Source organism: Vitis riparia, chromosome 13, assembly GCF_004353265.1.
Source record: "Vitis riparia cultivar Riparia Gloire de Montpellier isolate 1030 chromosome 13, EGFV_Vit.rip_1.0, whole genome shotgun sequence".
Taxonomy (NCBI): domain Eukaryota; kingdom Viridiplantae; phylum Streptophyta; class Magnoliopsida; order Vitales; family Vitaceae; genus Vitis; species Vitis riparia.
In genome coordinates, this window is record NC_048443.1 from 13026711 (window position 1) to 13047408 (window position 20698).

The following is a 20698-nucleotide window of genomic DNA, read 5'->3' on the forward strand; positions in this document are numbered from 1 at the left end:
AGATCGGAGTAGGCACTATGGCAGGAGGTGGTGCAACCTCAGTCTGACTATGCAGAGTAAAAGGTATAGTATGTGGTGCTGGCTGACTGTGCGGAGGTGGTGGTGGTACTATGGTATCAAACTGGATATCCTCCTGAACTGGGACCTGTCGAGCCTGCTGCCCATCTATCCTCTGGCCAAGGCTAGCTATAGCCTCCTGGATCGAAGCCATGGCCGCAGCAAACTGGTCAATGGTAACTATCTGAGAATCCATATCCCCCTGATCTGATCTCTGGTGTAACTGGTCTGATTGATTTGCATATTGGTCCAGCCACATTTTCCACTTTGTTCCAGGTTTTGAGGATTCCTACATTCTTTAACCTGCTACTAGGCTGACCATGGATTCATGTAGCTGGAGCTATTCCTTTTTCCCTTCATTAGAAGGTGAAGTTTATTCATGATGGGCAAGTCATCACAGTGCGCTCTACTAGGGATATATTTGCCGCTTCTGAGCCAGTACTTCAGATCAGTCACAGTGAGGACGACCTACTTCTAACTGGGTTTACTTTTGATGAGATACAAACTCTCGAGATTGAGGATTTTTGTAGAGACTTTGTGGCTATGTCATTTGATCAGCACAGTAGCACAGTGGTCCTTGATATGATGAGGGGTATGACCTTTCTACCTGGCATGGGGTTAGGACGACGTCAGCAGGGACCGAGCGAGTTCATAGCTGCCATTGACCATGATACGACATTTGGACTTGGATTCATCCCTATTGAGGCCGATTACCGTGACATGGCGCTGCTGCGCAAGGAGAGGGTGAGAGCCCGTTTATCCCACACACCATTTGATTATCCTATTCGACCCTATAGGATGAGTTTGGCTGACTACTTTGTCAGAGGATCAGAGACTCGACCTCGTCTAGAGGAGATTGATAGTGTGGTTCATACAGATAGAGAGACCGATCTTCAGCATCTATTTCACCAGCTACAGTTGAGTGATGGGGCTCCCGACTCTTCTTTTCCTTTGACGATTACTCCCATGTCTCCAGATCGAGCTAGCATGTTGTCTCTATGCTTTCCAGAGGAGATCACTGGTGATGGGGTGATGGTTGATTCTACTGAGATGATTGATGGAGTTGTTTCCCATGATGAGTACCGAGATGTGATGGACATGATGACCATGAGCCAGATTACCAGCATTGTTCAGCTTCATCCCGTTTCAGCATTTGATATGTTTGGGGTGTCTACCATTGAGGTTTTTGAGGGGACTCAGACTTTTCCTGTTCTAGAGCTTCCAGAGGAGGATAGTAGCTTGTTTGAGGGCATTGTTAGCCCAGTTGAGGGAGCGTCCGACTTTGTGGACCCACCTCTTTCTTTTGATGTTTTATCGGTATTTGTCTCCCGCTCTAACGATGTTTCTATTGCTTCATTTATGGATTTGAGTATTTTTGAGTATTCGCCTGCCTCTTGTGATAGTACCTCTATATCTGCACCCCACTCACCCACTTCACAGATATTTGATATAAATGATGAAGTTGCATGGCCCGATTCAGATAGGGACTCTTCTGATCATGACTCTGATCCCGTGAATGAGAGAGTTTCACCTGCTACAGGGGATGTTGAGACTGTTGATTTTGGCACAGAGGATCAGCCTAGAGAGCCAAAGATTGGTTCACCCCTATATACAGATGAGAGAGATAGACTTATTCATTTACTCAGGTCATACTTGGATGTCTTTGCATGGTCTTATGAAGACATGCCTGGTCTTGATCCCTCTATAGTTCAGCACCACTTACCTATCCTACCACATGCCAAACCAGTTAAGCAGAAATTGAGACGATTACATCCACGTTGGAGTCTACAGGTGAAAGAGAAGATTCAGAAGCAACTCAGTGTTGGATTCATATCAGTGGTTGAGTATCCAGAGTGGTTGGCTAATGTCGTCCCAGTACCCAAAAAGGATGGCAAAGTTAGAGTTTGTGTGGACTTCAGAGATCTTAATAAAGCCAGCCCTAAAGACGACTTCCCTCTCCCACATATTGATTTGTTAGTTGATAGCACTGCAGGCCATTCGATGTTGTCTTTCATGGATGGGTTTTCAGGGTATAATTAGATTTTGATGGCTCCAGAGGACATGGAGAAGACAACCTTTATTACTGAGTGGGGTACCTACTGTTACAAGGTTATGCCATTTGGGTTGAAGAACGCAGGAGCCACTTATCAGAGGGTCGCTACTACTCTGTTTCATGACATGATGCACAGGGACGTTGAAGTTTATGTGGATGATATGATTGTGAAATCCCAAGGCAGAGCAGATCACCTAAAGGCTCTAGAGAGATTCTTTGAGAGGATTCGGAAGTTTAGATTGAGGTTGAATCCTAAGAAGTGCACCTTTGGAGTGACTTCTGGGAAGTTATTAGGACATATGGTCAGTGAGCGAGGCATAGAGGTCGACCTAGATAAAATCAAAGCCATACTTGACATGCCAGCACCAAAGACTGAGAAAGAGATTGGAGGTTTTCTAGGCAGATTACAGTACATTAGCCGTTTCATAGCCAGATTGACAGACATATGTGAGCCCATTTTTCGTCTTTTAAGGAAGAACCAACCAGCAGTTTGGAATGATGATTGTCAGCTTGCATTTGAGAAGATCAAGGGGTATTTGCTTTCTCCTCCTGTTTTAGTGCCTCATACGCCAGGACATCCACTTCTTCTATATTTGTCAGTTTCAGACATGGCTTTGGGATGTATGTTAGCTCAGATTGATGACTCAGCGAAGGAACGGGCTATCTACTATTTGAGTAAGAGGATGCTGGAGTACGAAGTGAAATATGTTATGATTGAGCGCCTATGCTTAGCACTAGTTTGGGCTACCAGGAGATTGAGGCATTACATGACAGAGTACTCAGTGCATTTGATATCCTGCCTAGATCCATTGAGATACTTATTTGATAGACCTGCATTGATTGGTAGACTGATGAGATGGCTCGTACTTTTGACAGAGTTTGATATCCAATATGTTTCTCAGAAGTCTATTAAGGGAAGTATTGTCGCCGATCACTTAGCCTCACTACCGACATCTGAGGATAGACCAGTTGATGATGATTTTCCAGATGAGGAGTTTGTTGCTATGACCAGCTTATCAGGATGGTGCATGTACTTTGATGGTGCAGCCAATCAGTCGGGGTATGGGATAGGTGTTCTATTGGTATCCCCTCAGGGTGATCATATTCCGAGGTCCGTTCGTTTGGCATTTTCTAATCGACATCCTGCCACGAATAACATAGTTGAGTATGAGGCTTGCATCCTTGGTTTAGAGACTGCATTGGAGCTTGACATTAGACAGATGGAGGTATTTGGTGACTCCAATCTGGTACTTAGACAGATTCAGGAGGATTGGAAGACTAGGGATGTGAAGCTTAGGCCATATCACGCCTATTTGGAGTTGCTGGTTGCGAGATTTGATGACTTGAGATATGTTCATCTACCTAGAGCGCAGAACCGGTTTGCCAACGCCTTAGCTACCCTAGCTTCTTCTGTGGACATTCCGACTGATGTAGTTATTCGTCCGCTGCTAAATGAGTTCAGGTCTGCACCCGCCTACTGTTGTTTGATTGGAGAAATAGAGGTCCAGGATGATCTACTTGGTATCATGATATTTATCAGTTTCTTAGATCTGGCACATACCCTGAGGTAGCCACTGCCAAGGATAGGAGAGCACTGAGGAATTTGGCCACTAGATTTGTGATTTGTGGGGATACCTTATATAGACGATCAGCTGATGGTATGCTTCTATTATGTTTAGATCGAGTCTCTGCAGATCGAGTGATGAGAGAGGTTCATTCAGGAGTTTGTGGTCCGCATATGGGAGGACACATGCTAGCCCGTAAGATTATGAGGACGGGCTATTTCTGGTTGACTGTGGAGACAGATTGTTGTCAGTTTGTCCAGAAATGCCCAGAGTGTCAGATTCATGGTGATCTCATTCATGCACCACCATCAGAGTTACACGCTTTGACCTCACCATGGCCATTTTCAGTATGGGGTATTGATATAATTGGGAAGGTTTCACCAAAATCTTCCAGTGGTCATGAGTTCATCTTAGTTACCATAGATTATTTCACCAAGTGGGTGGAAGCCGCATCATATGCGAGGTTGACATCTGATTACTACTCAAAAACCACATATTTTAGATACTAACTTTCATGTGTTTTACACCGTTTGAGTAGTAATTATGCCTAATTTGCCCAAGTAATACATTACTACCCTTGCAAGTGATACTAATGGTTTTTGTTGAGTTTTGGAGATATTTTAAGGTGATTTTTGAAGCATGGATTGACAAATGGAAAATGAATGGAGGAGGGTACATAATGTGGTCATGAGGAAGAGGAGATGCACTTTAACCAAGCTTTGAAGCTTAATTGAAGGTGGTGGAGATGGATTAAACATGAAGAAATGAGAAAAGTTGTAAAGAGGAGCCGGAATAGCATAATTGTCGGTTTCGCATGACCATGCGAAATTTTCGCACAGTCATGCGAAATGAGACAGAAGGGTGGTGGCTGCAGCATAAGGGGAATTTTTGAAGAAGTAATTTCGCATGACCATGCGAAATTTTCGCACAGTCATGCGAAACGCTCCAGAAGAACGAAAAGGAAGCTGTTGCATTCTCCACTTCGCACCATCATGCGAAATTGCTAGGGCTCGTGCGAAAATTCATTTCCTCCAGCTTCCTTGATGAAGAAGCATCCGGAAGACCTCTAGAATGTTGCCAAGTGTCATTTTTACCTTGGCCTATAAATAGAAACGGGATTAACTCATTGAAGAACTTTTTGATACATTTTCTAATTGTATAACTTTTCATACTTCTTCTCTCTATATAATTCTCCATTTTCCTTCAGTTTCTCTTATTTTCTCGGTAGCCAAACATGTCTTGTGAGATCAAATCTCCAAGCATGAGTGGCTAAATCACGTTTTTCTCGGAGGAGGGAGGATCTAAAGGCGAGATCTATGGTGAATTAGAGAATTGAGCCTGAATTGTAAAGGTAATTAGATCCAATTGGTTGATTAATTGAAATTTGGGGATTTTTCTCTTCAAATTGTCTTGAATGATTGCTACAATGCAAGCTAGGTAGATTCATCAAATTCTTAATGCTAGATTTGATGAAATTGAATAGTTGCATTGTGTGAATCATTGGAAGATAGTTTAAGATGAATTGGATTTATGATTCAAATTGATCTCTTGGATTAGATTACCTAATTTTAAGAGAAATTAGATCTAGATCTAAAGCTAAATCAAAAATCGGTTTAGATGAGAATTTAGGTTTTCAATCTAACTTGATGAAAATTAGATCTCAACACCTATTCACCATGGAAATTGCTCTCTAGAAAATCCTAACTCCGAGAATCTCACATCTTATAAATTTTCTTCTCTTTTACACTTCATTTTCAATTCAATTTGAATACATTGCTATCTTGAGAATTTATCATGCAATTTCAAGTAACTTTCATTTGATCACCATCATTTCTTATCATCTCGTTCAAGCCTTAATTACCGAGAATAATCCATCCTTGTGGACGATACCTAAATACCACTATACTACGGTAGTTTGTACTAAAACCACTTTTTGATCGGGTACAAATTGCTATAGAATAGTGAATTAGGTTATAAATTTTGTTTTGATCCAACAAACGACAAAATATGAGCGATCAAAAATGGCGCCGTTGCCGGGGATGGTGCCAAGGTGATTGAGGCATTTTCTTTGGTGAGGATTAACCCTTGTGATCCACATCACAAGATTGGTGAAGTTCTCTTTACCAATTCTCCACTTTCATCTTATTTTTCTTCCAGATTTCATTTTTCTTTTTCTTTTCTCTTTTGTTTGTTTTTTTTGTTGTGTTTTGGTTTTCTTTTGTTGCTGTGTAGGTGAACCCTTGTATGCTCCATTGGGAACGAAATTCTAAGGGAAGGTTGGAAAGAACTAATTCATCTACTCAAGTGCTGAATATTGGAATTGCTAAAAATACAATGGAACCTCAAGGTGAAGATCAACTAAGTCAACATGGTCCAAATGAAGAAAATTTCCATTTGTATCGATCTATGAGGGACCATATGCATCCACCGAGAATGAGTGCACCATCATGCATTGTTCCTCCTAGTGAGCAAATGATCATCCGTCCTTATTTGGTGCCACTTCTTCCTCAATTCCATGGAATGGAGAATGAGAATCCTTACACTCATATAAAGGATTTTGAAGAAGTATGTCATACTTTTCAAGAAGGGGCTGCATCAATTGATCTTATGAGGCTTAAATTGTTTCCTTTCACTCTCAAGGACAAGGCAAAAGTGTGGCTGAATTCTTTGAGACCGCGAAGTGTCCGCTCATGGCCTGAACTACAAGCTGAATTTTTGAAGAAGTTTTTTCCAGCTCATCGTACTAGTGGACTGAAGAGACAAATTTCCAATTTTGTGGCCATGGAGAATGAAAAATTTTATGCCTGTTGGGAGAGATATATGGAGGCTGTCAATGCTTGTCCTCATCATGGTTTTGACACTTGGATGTTGGTAAGCTACTTTTATGAAGGTATGTCACCGGCTATGAAACAATTGCTAGAAACCATGTGTGGAGGAGACTTTATGAGCAAGAGTCCTGATGAAGCTATGGATTTTCTAAACTATGTGGCTGAAATATCTAGATCATGGGATGAACCTCATGGAAAAGACTCCAGCAAAGTCAAGCCCCAAAACAATGCTAAAGGGGGAATGTACACTTTGAATGAGGATGTAGATGTGCAAGTAAAAATGGCAACTCTATCAAGGAGATTGGAAGAACTTGAAGCAAGAGGAGCTAATGAAATCAAAGTGGTTAATGATGTTCCAATGCAAATTGCTCAATGCTCCATATGTCAATCCGGTGAACATCTAGTGAGCGAATGCCCCACCATACCAGCTGTTAGAGAAATGTTTATGGAGCAAGCTAATGTTGTTGGATTTGTTAAACACTCCAACAATTCTCCATTTTCAAACACTTATAATCCGGGTTGGAGGAATCATCCAAATCTATCTTGGAAGAGTGGACAAGGACAATTTTCTTCTAACATGCAAACTTCTCAACCTCAAGCTTCACCGGTAGAACAAGCTATAGTGAATTTGAGTAAAGTGATGGGGGACTTCATTGGAGATCAAAAGAGTATCAATACTCAATTAAATCAAAGGATGGATCATGTGGAGACATCTTTCAATCAGAAATTTGATAGCTTGCAAACCAATCTCACACAAAAATTTGATAATATGCAGCTTGCTATTTCCAAACTCACAAGTATGCATACGGTGCAAGAAAAAGGAAAATTCCCTTCACAACCCCAACAAAATCCAAGGGGAGTTCATGAAATTGGAGAAAAAAATGAAAATTTGGCTAAGGTAGATGAAGTGAAGGCAATCATTACCTTAAGAGGTGGAAAACAAGTTGATCAACCTATGCCAAAACCAAAAGAGAATAAAGGAGGGGAACAAGAAGAAAATGTGAAAGAACAAGAAAAAGAGAAAGAGGTGAATGAAGATGATGGACCAAAGCAAGATGAGGTTGTCAATGAAGAGGTTAAGAAGAAAGATAGGCTCTTATCTCCACCTTTTCCAAAAGCTCTTCAATCAAGGAAGGTGGTAAATAATGCAACTGAGATTTTTGAAGTTCTCAAGCAAGTCAAAGTTAACATACCACTCCTAGACATGATCAAGCAAGTTCCTCCCTATGCCAAGTTCCTCAAAGATTTATGTACAATGAAGAGGGGCCTGAACATCAACAAGAAAGCTTTCTTAACTGAACAAGTTAGTGCAATCATCCAATGTAAGACTCCAATCAAATATAAAGATCCAGGGTGTCCTACCATTTCGGTGAATATTGGAGATACATATGTAGAGAAAGCTCTTCTTGACTTGGGTGCAAGTGTAAATCTTCTTCCCTATTCGGTGTACAAGCAATTGGGGCTAGGGGAACTTAAGCCTACCTCTATCACATTATCTTTGGCAGATAGGTCAATTAAAATTCCAAGAGGAATGATTGAAGACGTATTGGTTCAAGTGGATAAATTTTACTATCCGGTTGATTTTATTGTCCTTGATACGGAGCCAATAGCAAGAGAACCTAATCATGTTCCAATCATTCTTGGAAGACCTTTCTTAGCCACAGCAAATGCATTAATAAATTGCCGAAATGGGGTAATGCAGCTCACTTTTGGGAATATGACTCTTGAGCTGAATATTTTTCATCTATGCAAGAGACATCCAAATCAAGATGAGGATGAACAAGAAGAGGCTTGCTTGATTGATACTCTTATAGAAGAACGTGTGGAAGGAATAAGGGAGGAAGAGATGGAGAAGGCTTATGAAGAATTTGAAGAAATTGAGCAAGAAGAGAAAACTGAGGAAGCTAATGAAATTACCTCCATGAATCATCCTATGCAATGGAAAGTAAAAGAAAAGCCTTTATCTCTAACCAATGATGAAGAAGAAAAGAAGGAAGGATCACCTAAGCTCGATCTCAAGCCCTTGCCAAGTGATTTAAAATATGCATACCTTGAGGAAGATAAGTTTCCAGTGGTGATCTCTTCAAAATTATCATGCCAACAAGAAGCTAGCTTGTTGGAAGTTCTAAGAAAATGCAAAGAAGCTATTGGTTGGTCCATTTCTGACCTTAAGGGGATAAGTCCTTTGGTATGCACTCACCACATTTATTTGGAGGAAAATGCTAAGCCAATTCGTCAACCTCAAAGGCGATTGAATCCTCACATGCAAGAGGTTGTTCGAAATGAGGTACTTAAGCTGTTACAAGCTGGAATTATCTACTCTATTTCGGATAGCACTTGGGTGAGTCCTACTCAAGTTGTACCTAAAAAGTCAGGAGTGACTGTGGTACAAAATGAAAAGGGAGAATCTATTCCTACAAGATTGACCACGGGATGGAGAGTGTGTATTGACTATCGAAAACTGAATGCTGTCACAAGAAAGGATCATTTTCCTCTTCCATTCATGGACCAAGTATTGGAGAGGGTCTCGGGACATCCTTATTATTGTTTTCTTGATGGTTACTCTGGTTATTTTCAGATTGAGATTGCCTTGGAAGATCAAGAGAAGACAACATTCACTTGCCCTTTTGGTACCTATGCATATAGGAGAATGCCATTTGGCTTATGCAATGCTCCCGCAACTTTTCAAAGATGCATGCTAAGTATCTTTAGTGACATGGTAGAGAGAATCATGGAAGTTTTCATGGACGACCTTACCATCTATGGTGAGGATTTTGGAGATTGTCTCTCAAATTTGGAAACAATACTTCAAAGATGCATTGAGAAAAATTTAGTGCTAAATTGGGAGAAATGCCACTTTATGGTAGAAAAAGGCATTGTCTTAGGTCATGTTATCTCAAGGAAAGGATCGAAGTGGATAAAGCAAAGATAGAGATAATTGTGAATCTACCACCACCAACAAATGTTAAAGAAGTTAGACAATTCCTTGTCATGCAGGTTTTTATAGACGTTTCATCAAGGATTTCTCTAAGCTAGCAAGACCCATGTGTGCCTTACTTGCTAAGGATGCCAAATTCAAATGGGATCAAAATTGTCAACATTGCTTTGAAGAGTTGAAGAGACTATTGACCACTGCACCTATTGTGAGAAGACCAAATTGGGACTGCCTTTTGAAGTTATGTGTGATGCAAGTGATCAAGCAATGGGAGCAATTCTAGGGCAAAGAGATGAGGGGAAACCTTATGTTATCTACTATGCAAGTAAAACTCTTAATGAGGCACAAAAGAACTACACCACCACTGAAAAAGAGTTGCTTGCGGTTGTCTTTGCATTAGACAAGTTTAGAGCATATCTTGTTGGAGCTCCTATAGTGATCTTCACCGACCATTCAGCTTTGAAATATTTAGTCAACAAGAAAGACTCTAAAGCAAGACTAATTCGTTGGATTTTACTTCTTCAAGAATTCAATCTTGAAATAAAGGATAAGAAAGGTGTAGAGAATGTGGTAGCTGACCACCTATCTCGAATTTCTGTGGAACACATTCCGGAAAGCCCCCCCATCAATGAAGAATTTCCTGATGATGCTCTTTTGAAAGTAGACACCAATCCATGGTATGCTCATATTGCAAATTATCTAGTCACTAGAGAACTACCTAAGGAATGGACTATTCAAGAGAGAAGATTTTTCTTATCCAAGGTGCATGCATACTATTGGGAGGAACCATTTTTGTACAAGTATTGTGCTGATCAACTCATTAGGAAGTGTGTACCAGAAGAAGAACAACAAGGAATTCTTATGCAATGCCATGCTTATGCTTGTGGAGGCCATTTCTCCACTCAAAAGACAGCTTTGAAGGTTCTCCAATCAGGTTTTTATTGGCCCACTGTATTTAAAGATGCACATGAAGTTTGTAAGTCTTGTGACAAGTGTCAAAGGCTTGGAAAATTGACAAAGAGACACATGATGCCACTTAATCCTATATTGGTAGTGGAATTATTTGATATATGGGGGATTGATTTCATGGGACCGTTTCCACTCTCTTTTGGATACTCCTATATTCTGGTAGGAGTTGACTATGTGTCAAAATGGGTGGAAGCAATAGCTTGTAAGCATAATGATCACAAAGTGGTTGTTAAATTTCTCAAGGAAAATATATTCACAAGGTTTGGGGTGCCAAAGGCCATTATTAGTGATGGAGGTACTCACTTTTGCAACAAGATATTCAGTAACCTTCTCGCTAAATATGGAGTGAAACACAAAGTAGCCACACCTTACCATCCACAAACAAGCGGACAAGTGGAGTTAGCTAACCGTGAGATCAAGAACATCCTGATGAAAGTGGTGAATGCAAACCGCAAGGATTGGGCACTAAGACTTCAAGATGCACTTTGGGCTTACCGAACTGCCTACAAAACAATTCTTGGAATGTCACCATATAGGTTGGTTTTTGGTAAGGCATGTCATCTACCAGTGGAAATGGAGTATAAAGCATGGTGGGCCATAAAGAAATTGAATTTTGATATGCAAAGAGCTGGGTTGAAGAGATTCCTAGATTTGAATGAGTTAGAAGAAATGAGGAACGAAGCCTACATGAATTCAAAAATTTCTAAGGACAAACTCAAAAGATGGCATGATCAAATTGTCCTTAGAAAAGAGTTTCAAGAGGGACAAAAGGTGCTCCTATATGATTCAAAATTGCACATCTTTCCGGGAAAGCTCAAATCTCGATGGAATGGCCCATACTTGGTTCATAAAGCGTATTCGAATGGGGTAGTCGAAATTACTAATCCAAAGAATGGATGTATCTTCAAAGTTAATGGACATCGGCTTAAACCATATATGGAACCTATGGTGCAAGAGAAGGAGGAGCTGTACCTTCTTGACCCGTCCATAAATTGAGCATTCCAGGTTTGGTGGGCTTAGTCTTCTAAAAGACTAACTAGCCCAATGATCTTGCAAATCTTTTTCTTTGATTTTTTGTTTTGTTTTGCTTGTGTGTTTTTATTTTTATTTTTTTTAGTCATTATGAATGATCCCTTTTTAATCATATCAGTTGTGTTTTGAAGGATTTTCCGGATGGATGGAATGCATAAGGCAAAGGGAGAAGGAGTTTTAATGGCCCAACACTAGTGTGCATTTCATGCCAAAAAACAGGGGGAGTCTTCATGCCAAAAACAGGGGAGTCTTCATGCCAAAACAGGGGAGTTTCATAGCTTAGGAAATGTGCAAACGAGTCTCTGTCCCAGTTCGCATGATCATGCGGAATTTTCGCATGACTGTGCGAAACTGATAAGGGTGGTGCAAAATTTTTTAACCCTCTGGACCATTTCGCATAACTATGCGAACATTTCGCATGACCATGCGAAATCCAACTTAAGCACTGCAGCAAAATGAACCCTCTGGACCACTTCGCACACTTATGCGAAAATTTCGCATATCCGTGCCAAAATTTCTATCTATCAAAAAAAAAAAAAAAAAAAAAAAAAAAAAGACGAAATTGCCCCCAATTTAAGCCCTGTTTTATTTCGCACCATTAACTGAAAGTGGGCCTCATGCGAAAACGCTTCGTCTTCGTTAGTCATGCCAAACTGAGGAGGAATACCATCAGTCCTTTTTCCATTTCACCCACTCTCTCTCTCTCTCGCATATCTCCCTTGCCCTAAACCGCGATCAAACGTCGGGAATCTGATTACTTTCAGTTCTTGATTTTCGGAGATTTACTCGAACATTCCCGACATTTCAAGCGTTCCAGGTATTTGAATCTCACTCAACATCTCTTTGAAATTGCAAGACGAATCTGAGTTGAATAGTTTGAATCATTTTGGGAGATTGCCGCAATTTTTTTGCGAACTTCGGACAAATTGATATCTATTACTCCATTTCCCAGTTAATTCATCAAATTGTTCGTTGTAATTTTTTCTTCTTTGTTACAGATGGGAAATCAAAAACGAAAATCATTAGACATTGAGGAGGAATTTGTGGTGATGAATGACGGAAATGGCGAAGATACCGATCCCGAATCACCTCCGGGATTTTCCCTCTCTGAACCTCCCATTTCTGGACATCGAAATCAGAGGAATGCCGCAAGATCTTCAATGGATAAAGGAAAATCAAAGATGGTTGCTACTCCTGGAAAATTACCGGTGAAGAGAACACGAAGCGTCAGAGCTCGAACTCGTTCAAATTTTCCGACATCCCCTGCTACTCCTTCAGAGCAACATGCTGTAGTTCAGTCCACTGTTGCTAAAGCCCCTGCTCCTACTCCGGTTACAAAATCTGCACCTCCACCAAGCCGACCACCTCAGTTCCACTTCACGAAAGCACCGAAGAAGAAATTAGCCACTGGTGCAAGGGAGGACTGCTCAGATAGAAAATTTCATGAAGAATGTTACTATGATTTCAAGGCTTTTGCTGCATCATCTCTTACTAAATTCTCCACGGAGCTTTGTTGTCGATATTTTTTGGAGCCATTCATGGTGCCTAGACCATTCTTCTATCCTCGCATAATTCGGGAATTTTACCGCACCATGACCAGCAGAGGAGTATATCCACCTTCAGTGATTTATTTCGAAATTGATGGGAGACAAGGTATGCTGAATTCTGAAATGGTAGCAAGAGCTTTGGATATTCCTTTCACACCTCCAAATCCAGCTGAGTTTCAACCTATTACTCGAATTGAGGCTGCTGAGATGGTCCGGATTGTCTCTCAAAATCAATCCATCAACACACATGCAGTGCTGAGGAGAGAAATAGACTCAAAATTTTGGTTCTTGGATCATGTCCTACGCTCCAATGTCTATCCTTGCCAACATGCAATGCAAAGGCGAGAACAAATTCTAGAGGCATTATTCAGAATTATTAGTGGACAATGGTGGACTCCTGCTGATTTATTCATGGCTGCCCTGTTTTACTTTGAAGATAAGGTACATCTAAAGCAATTGCAAAGAGCCAAGAAATATCCATTATTCTTCCCGCGCATGTTGGGCACCATATTGGAGTACTATGGCTTCCCTACTGAACCTGATAAAGAAAAGAAGCATCATTGTAGGGAAGTCTATACTGTTTCCAGATGGCAAGGTAGTGTGACCAAAACCGAGTCCACTCTCACAAGTGCCTCATTGACCACTGATAATGAACATCATTATGTGCCTCCTCCGAATCTGATCCTTGAAGATTTTGGTGATGGAGAAGATACACCCCCAAGATCACCAGCTGCCACCACACCAGGAGCTACTTCTACTCCCCAAAATCCGGATTCAGCTGCACATATTTTAGCTAGTCTTTCCTCTACCCCAAACATAGGTCCATCAGCTTCTGATGGCTATGTCCATATATCAGCTGAAGCATTCAATCAACTCTTAGCTCGCTTGGATATGATTCAAGAAAATCAAGCAAACATCCAGCTCACTCAGAGGCAACTTGTCCAAAGAGTTGATGAACTTACCATGGCTGTCCAACAATGGAATTCTTCTTCTGAGAAGCCAGCTAGTGTTCATGATGCTCCTCCTCTGTCCGTCCCACCTACACAAGAGACAAATTCCACAACAAGGGAGTCCACAGTACCCACCACCATTTTGACACCTTCCGAGATCACCCCCTCCCATCCATCTCATGCTTGAGGATAGGGAGTGCCCTCACTTTTCTCCTTGACTCCAATTTTTTTTAGTGTTCATTTTTTTTATTTTTCCTCCTTTCCTAGCACACTTATACTTCTATATTGTTTTGTCACAGTTATAGAAGCTGGAAAACAATGCTTTGCAGGTACTTTTCCCTTCCTTGCTTTACATTTTTTTTGGTAAACATTGAGGACAATGTTTAGTTTGGTTGGGGGGAGGATAGGAAAGGAAGGACTTTTGCTAGCATGTTGATTCTTTTGGTTGCTAGAATTTTTTGCTTGTGTATAAGCTAGATTTTTTTAGTAATTTTGTTTTTGAGAAGATCATAGCACTTATGATTGATAAATAAGCATACCTAGCTTGAAAGAAGTTGATTTGGAATATCAGCTCATTTGCTTGATCTTAGAAAACTTGTTTTGTGGATTGAGTTGATTTGACTTTGAAGTTTTCATCTTCCCAAGTTTTTTTTCTAAATTGAGTCTTGACACACACTGTGCACTCTAGACCCCTGATATAAGATGAAAGACTAATCTGACCCTAAGACTTGGACCCAATTGTCTTAGCAAGTTGAATCACTTTTAAATTGAGTTGAGACACCTTAAGAAGAGGCCAATGTGCCCAATCTTCTTTCAAAAAAAAAAATAAAAAAATAAAAATAAAAAAAAATAAAATTTGATTGAATAAAAAGGTTGAGTTATGCTTTCCTTGAAACCTGAGCAAGGTCCGAAGGGGTATATGGCCCAAAGGTCTTTAAAACTTGGTGCCCTAAGCCATTATGGTTGGGAGTCACCGACCTCAATGCTCGCTACATGGGTGAATAGGTGGAGTATGAGCTCGATTGTGGGTGCTAAGGTATTGGATCCTAAATTGTGGAGTCCGGGGTGAAGTCTGAGGAGTTAGTGGCTGAATCAGTCCTATAAACTTGGTGCCCTATGCCTTATGGTTGGGAGTCATCGATGAATCCCCGCTACATGGACCGTATACTTGGAGATACCTTTAGCATTGCATCCTACAATTAGACCTTTGTAAATAAATAAAGATAGGTGCATTCTTGACCTATGAGAGAGTGGTTTTTGTTGCTTAAGATAAATTAAGCATGGTTAGGGGGATGAATAGTTTTGAATAATATATTAGGGGGCTAGTTTAATTTCACTCAAGACTTGTTTGGAAATATCATTTTGGGGAGTTGGAAATGGATATATCTTTGACGCTTTAATTTGCATGATGTCTTTTCTATTAGAGATAGTAAATGAGCTTGAGATTTTGATGACACCTATGGATGGTGAGGTGTGTTTTATTTTTGACCATTTGTGCTATGGGATTTTCAAACACATTGTCCAAATGAGTTTAAGATTTTCTTTTTGAGTAATATTCTTTTCTTTTTTTATACCATTGCTAAGGGACTAGCAATGTGTTGGTTGGGGGGAATGATTACTACTCAAAAACCACATATTTTAGATACTAACTTTCATGTGTTTTACACCGTTTGAGTAGTAATTATGCCTAATTTGCCCAAGTAATACATTACTACCCTTGCAAGTGATACTAATGGTTTTTGTTGAGTTTTGGAGATATTTTAAGGTGATTTTTGAAGCATGGATTGACAAATGGAAAATGAATGGAGGAGGGTACATAATGTGGTCATGAGGAAGAGGAGATGCACTTTAACCAAGCTTTGAAGCTTAATTGAAGGTGGTGGAGATGGATTAAACATGAAGAAATGAGAAAAGTTGTAAAGAGGAGCCGGAATAGCATAATTGTCGGTTTCGCATGACCATGCGAAATTTTCGCACAGTCATGCGAAATGAGACAGAAGGGTGGTGGCTGCAGCATAAGGGGAATTTTTGAAGAAGTAATTTCGCATGACCATGCGAAATTTTCGCACAGTCATGCGAAACGCTCCAGAAGAACGAAAAGGAAGCTGTTGCATTCTCCACTTCGCACCATCATGCGAAATTGCTAGGGCTCGTGCGAAAATTCATTTCCTCCAGCTTCCTTGATGAAGAAGCATCCGGAAGACCTCTAAAATGTTGCCAAGTGTCATTTTTACCTTGGCCTATAAATAGAAACGGGATTAACTCATTTGAGAACTTTTTGATACATTTTCTAATTGTATAACTTTTCATACTTCTTCTCTCTATATAATTCTCCATTTCCTTCAGTTTCTCTTATTTTCTCGGTAGCCAAACATGTCTTGTGAGATCAAATCTCCAAGCATGAGTGGCTAAATCACGTTTTTCTCGGAGGAGGGAGGATCTAAAGGCGAGATCTATGGTGAATTAGAGAATTGAGCCTGAATTGTAAAGGTAATTAGATCCAATTGATTGATTAATTGAAATTTGGGGATTTTTCTCTTCAAATTGTCTTGAATGATTGCTACAATGCAAGCTAGGTAGATTCATCAAATTCTTAATGCTAGATTTGATGAAATTGAATAGTTGCATTGTGTGAATCATTGGAAGATAGTTTAAGATGAATTGAATTTATGATTCAAATTGATCTCTTGGATTAGATTACCTAATTTTAAGAGAAATTAGATCTAGATCTAAAGCTAAATCAAAAATCGGTTTAGATGAAAATTTAAGTTTTCAATCTAACTTGATGAGAATTAGATCTCAACACCTATTCACCATGGAAATTGCTCTCTAGAAAATCCTAACTCCGAGAATCTCACATCTTATAAATTTTCTTCTCTTTTACACTTCATTTTCAATTCAATTTGAATACATTGCTATCTTGAGAATTTATCATGCAATTTCAAGTAACTTTCACTTGATCACCATCATTTCTTATCATCTCGTTCAAGCCTTAATTACCGAGAATAATCCATCCTTGTGGACGATACCTAAATACCACTATACTACGGTAGTTTGTACTAAAACCATTTTTGATCGGGTACAAATTGCTATAGAATAGTGAATTAGGTTATAAATTTTGTTTTGATCCAATAAACGACAAAAATCTGAGCGATCAAAAATGGCGCCGTTGCCGGGGATGGTGCCAAGGTGATTGAGGCATTTTCTTTGGTGAGGATTAACCCTTGTGATCCACATCACAAGATTGGTGAAATTCTCTTTACCAATTCTCCACTTTCATCTTATTTTTCTTCCAGATTTCATCTTTCTTTTTCTTTTTCTCTTTTGTCTTTTTGTTGTGTTTTGGTTTTCCTTTGTTTGCTGTGTAGGTTAACCCTTGTATGCTCCATTGGGAACGAAATTCTAAGGGAAGGTTGGAAAGAACTAATTCATCTACTCAAGTGCTGAATATTGGAATTGCTAAAAATACAATGGAACCTCAAGGTGAAGATCAACTAAGTCAACATGGTCCAAATGAAGAAAATTTCCATTTGTATCGATCTATGAGGGACCATATGCATCCACCGAGAATGAGTGCACCATCATGCATTGTTCCTCCTAGTGAGCAAATGATCATCCGTCCTTATTTGGTGCCACTTCTTCCTCAATTCCATGGAATGGAGAATGAGAATCCTTACACTCACATAAAGGATTTTGAAGAAGTATGTCATACTTTTCAAGAAGGGGCTGCATCAATTGATCTTATGAGGCTTAAATTGTTTCCTTTCACTCTCAAGGACAAGGCAAAAGTGTGGCTGAATTCTTTGAGACCGCGAAGTGTCCGCTCATGGCCTGAACTACAAGCTGAATTTTTGAAGAAGTTTTTTCCAGCTCATCGTACTAGTGGACTGAAGAGACAAATTTCCAATTTTGTGGCCATGGAGAATGAAAAATTTTATGCTTGTTGGGAGAGATATATGGAGGCTGTCAATGCTTGTCCTCATCATGGTTTTGACACTTGGATGTTGGTAAGCTACTTTTATGAAGGTATGTCACCGGCTATGACTTTGTAGCAGAGGTTTGAAGATCTTCGTCATCAGTCTCTGATAGGTGGCGCCAGCGTTTTTGAGTCCGAATGACATGACTTTGTAGCAATAAAGGTCGTGTGGCGTTATGAAGGCTGTTTTTTCTTCGTTAGCTAGGGACATGAGGATTTGGTGGTATTCGGAGAAGGCGTCCAAGAAAGAGAGCATCCCTTGCCCAGTAGTGGAATCCACGATTTGATCTATCCGCGGCAGAGGGAAACTATCTTTTGGGCATGCATTATTGAGGTTGGTGTAATCAACGCACACTCACCATTTGCCTTCCTTTTTGGGTACCACCACTACATTTGCCAACCAGTCTGGATATTCCACCTCTTTGATGAATCCGGCTTCCGGCAACTTGTCAATCTCATCTCGGATAATCTTTTGCCTGTCCGGGTGAAAACGTCGAACTTTCTGCCGGATGGGTCTTGCTGTTGGCAAGACGTTAAGCCTATGAGAGACAATGGAAGGGTGAATTCCCTTCATATCAGAATGCGCCCATGCAAAGACATCATGATTTTGTCGGAGGGTGTTTTGAATGTTCCGGGTCTCTTCGAGCGTTAAGAGGGAACTGATATGTGTAAGGTGAGTACCTTCTTCCGAAATTTGGATTGTTTGCAAGGGATCCGCTACCGGGGAATCTCTATTCGCCGGACACAGTGATTGCTATTGGTCAAGTGCATGGGTGGGCTCAGGGAGGGGTTTATCCTCCTGACTGGTCCCCGCTTCTCGCGCTATCTGGTAGCATTGGCGAGCGGCTAATTGGCTGCCGTATAGGTTGATTTGTCCATCATTGGTAAGGAAGCTTACCATTTGATGATACGTAGAAGGGATGACTTTCATGTAATGTAGCCATGTGCGCCCCAAGATGACATTGAAGGGTGATAAATCTTGTACCACCAAAAATTGTACGTTGAGAGTGATTGGGCCAGCTTGGATCGGCAGTACAATATCTCCCAAGGAAGTAGTTGATGCCCTGTTGAATCCGGATAAGATTCGCCCAGGATTTTCGAGGCCTGTGAGACTGTGTCCCATGTGGTTAATGACCGATGCTTGTACCAGATCGGTCGAGCTGCCCGGGTCAATCAGGATGCGTCTCACGTCAAAATTTCCCATTTCCAGGGACAGAATGAGGGCGTCGCGGTGCGGCTGCAATATCCGGATGGGGTCTACTGGTGGGAAAATGATTGTCCCATCTATGGGGCGAGGCTCCCCCCCCCCCCAGTTATCCCAGGTCGGATGGAGTTGATACGCTCGCGCACTAATGCTTCCCACAACAACTTTTGTCTCTTTCGTTTAGAGTCGTACTCCTCATCAGATGGGCCTCCGTTAATATAGTTTATAACTGCTTTGGGGGCGGCTGGGGCCCTGGGGGCTTCTGAGTTATGATTTCGGAAAGCGTCTCTATCTCCGGTATCTGAGCGGAGGTATTGCTTTAAATGTCCCGCCCTTATGAGCTTTTCGACCAAATAATGGAGGCATCTGCATTCCTCCGTTGTGTGACCATGCTCCTTATGGAAGACGCATTTTTTACGATGATCACGTTTGGATGGGTCCGTTTCAAGGGGTCTAGGCCACCTGAAGTCGGACATACCTTGGATTACAGGGAGGAGCTTCTCATAGGATATGGAAAGGGGCGTGAGGGGTGGCATTTCCGGGCGACTTGGCCCTTCCTGCCTTCGATCGGACGGTCTTGGCCTATCCGGAAGTTTGGCACTTCTTTGGGCACCCCCTCTGGATGCCTGGCCGGCAACCAAGACTTGTTGGGTGGCTGCTCGTACGTCATCTTCGAGCATTGAGTATTTGTTCGCGCGTCGGAACAAGTCGTCCATCGTCGTAGGAGGCTTTTTAGCGAGTGATTCGAAAAATGGAGTGTCTGGACAAATGCTTCGCTTGAAGATCTGTAAGACAGCGTCCATGCTGTAAGCCTTTACCTGTAGTACGGCCTGACCGAACCGCTTCACGAACTCCCTTAAGGATTCGTTATCTTGCATTTTTATGTTTTGCAAAGTGCTGATATTCTGCTTATGTCGAGCGGAGCATAAGTATTGTCCCACGAAGGCTTCCCATAGGTCTCTGAAATTATCAACAGAGTTGGGAGGTAGGCGATGGAACCATGAGAGAGCCTGCCCTTGTAGGCTGGCGGGGAATACTTTGCATAACAGCGGATCGTTGCTTATATCGAGAGTCATGAGCTGTCGATAATGCATGATATGGTCGAAGGGGTCGCTGGACCCATCGTATGTGGAGAATTTTGGTACGATGAATCCCCTTGGGGGCTCGTAATGAATGATATGAGAGCAGAAAGGCGTGGAGAGCATGTCGTCCAGCCTTTTGTTGATGGAGCCAATGGGCGGCTCGTTTGGGAGGTTTCTCCCAACTTGTCGTACCGCTAGGTGCGGGTGAACGTTCTGCACGATGGGGGTGACCATGGGGTCACGGTGCGGGAGTACGTTCTGCACCATGGGGGTGACCATAGGGTCAGGGTGCGCTGCCCAGGTTGTGGCTACTGATGGCCTTGGCCTCCCAGGCTCCTGTGGGCTTAGTCTTGCGCGCATTGAGTTTGACAATTGAGATTTTCTCTCGCGTTGTCTTTTTGCTGAAAAATGAGTAGAGTCCGAGCTTTCCTCATGGGGAATTCTGTGCATGGGCGTGTGTGGCTCATGTGGTCTAACGTTGCCTGTTTCTGGGATGGCTC

The 20698-nt window shown here is 41.3% G+C and overlaps 1 protein-coding gene and 1 pseudogene across 1 annotated transcript; one reads left to right on the forward strand and one right to left on the reverse strand.

Annotated features, from left to right (window-relative positions):
* The first annotated feature begins 600 nt into the window (after positions 1 to 600).
* On the forward strand, positions 601 to 11403 carry LOC117928331. Its single transcript, XM_034848230.1, is given in 8 exon segments — positions 601 to 1331; positions 1461 to 1569; positions 5908 to 7503; positions 7555 to 8323; positions 8369 to 8945; positions 9410 to 9489; positions 9492 to 9662; positions 9665 to 11403. Coding segments are annotated over 8 exon segments (5772 nt in total).
* Positions 11404 to 18666: 7263 nt separating this feature from the next.
* On the reverse strand, positions 18667 to 20321 carry LOC117927991 (annotated as a pseudogene).
* Positions 20322 to 20698: the final 377 nt, after the last annotated feature.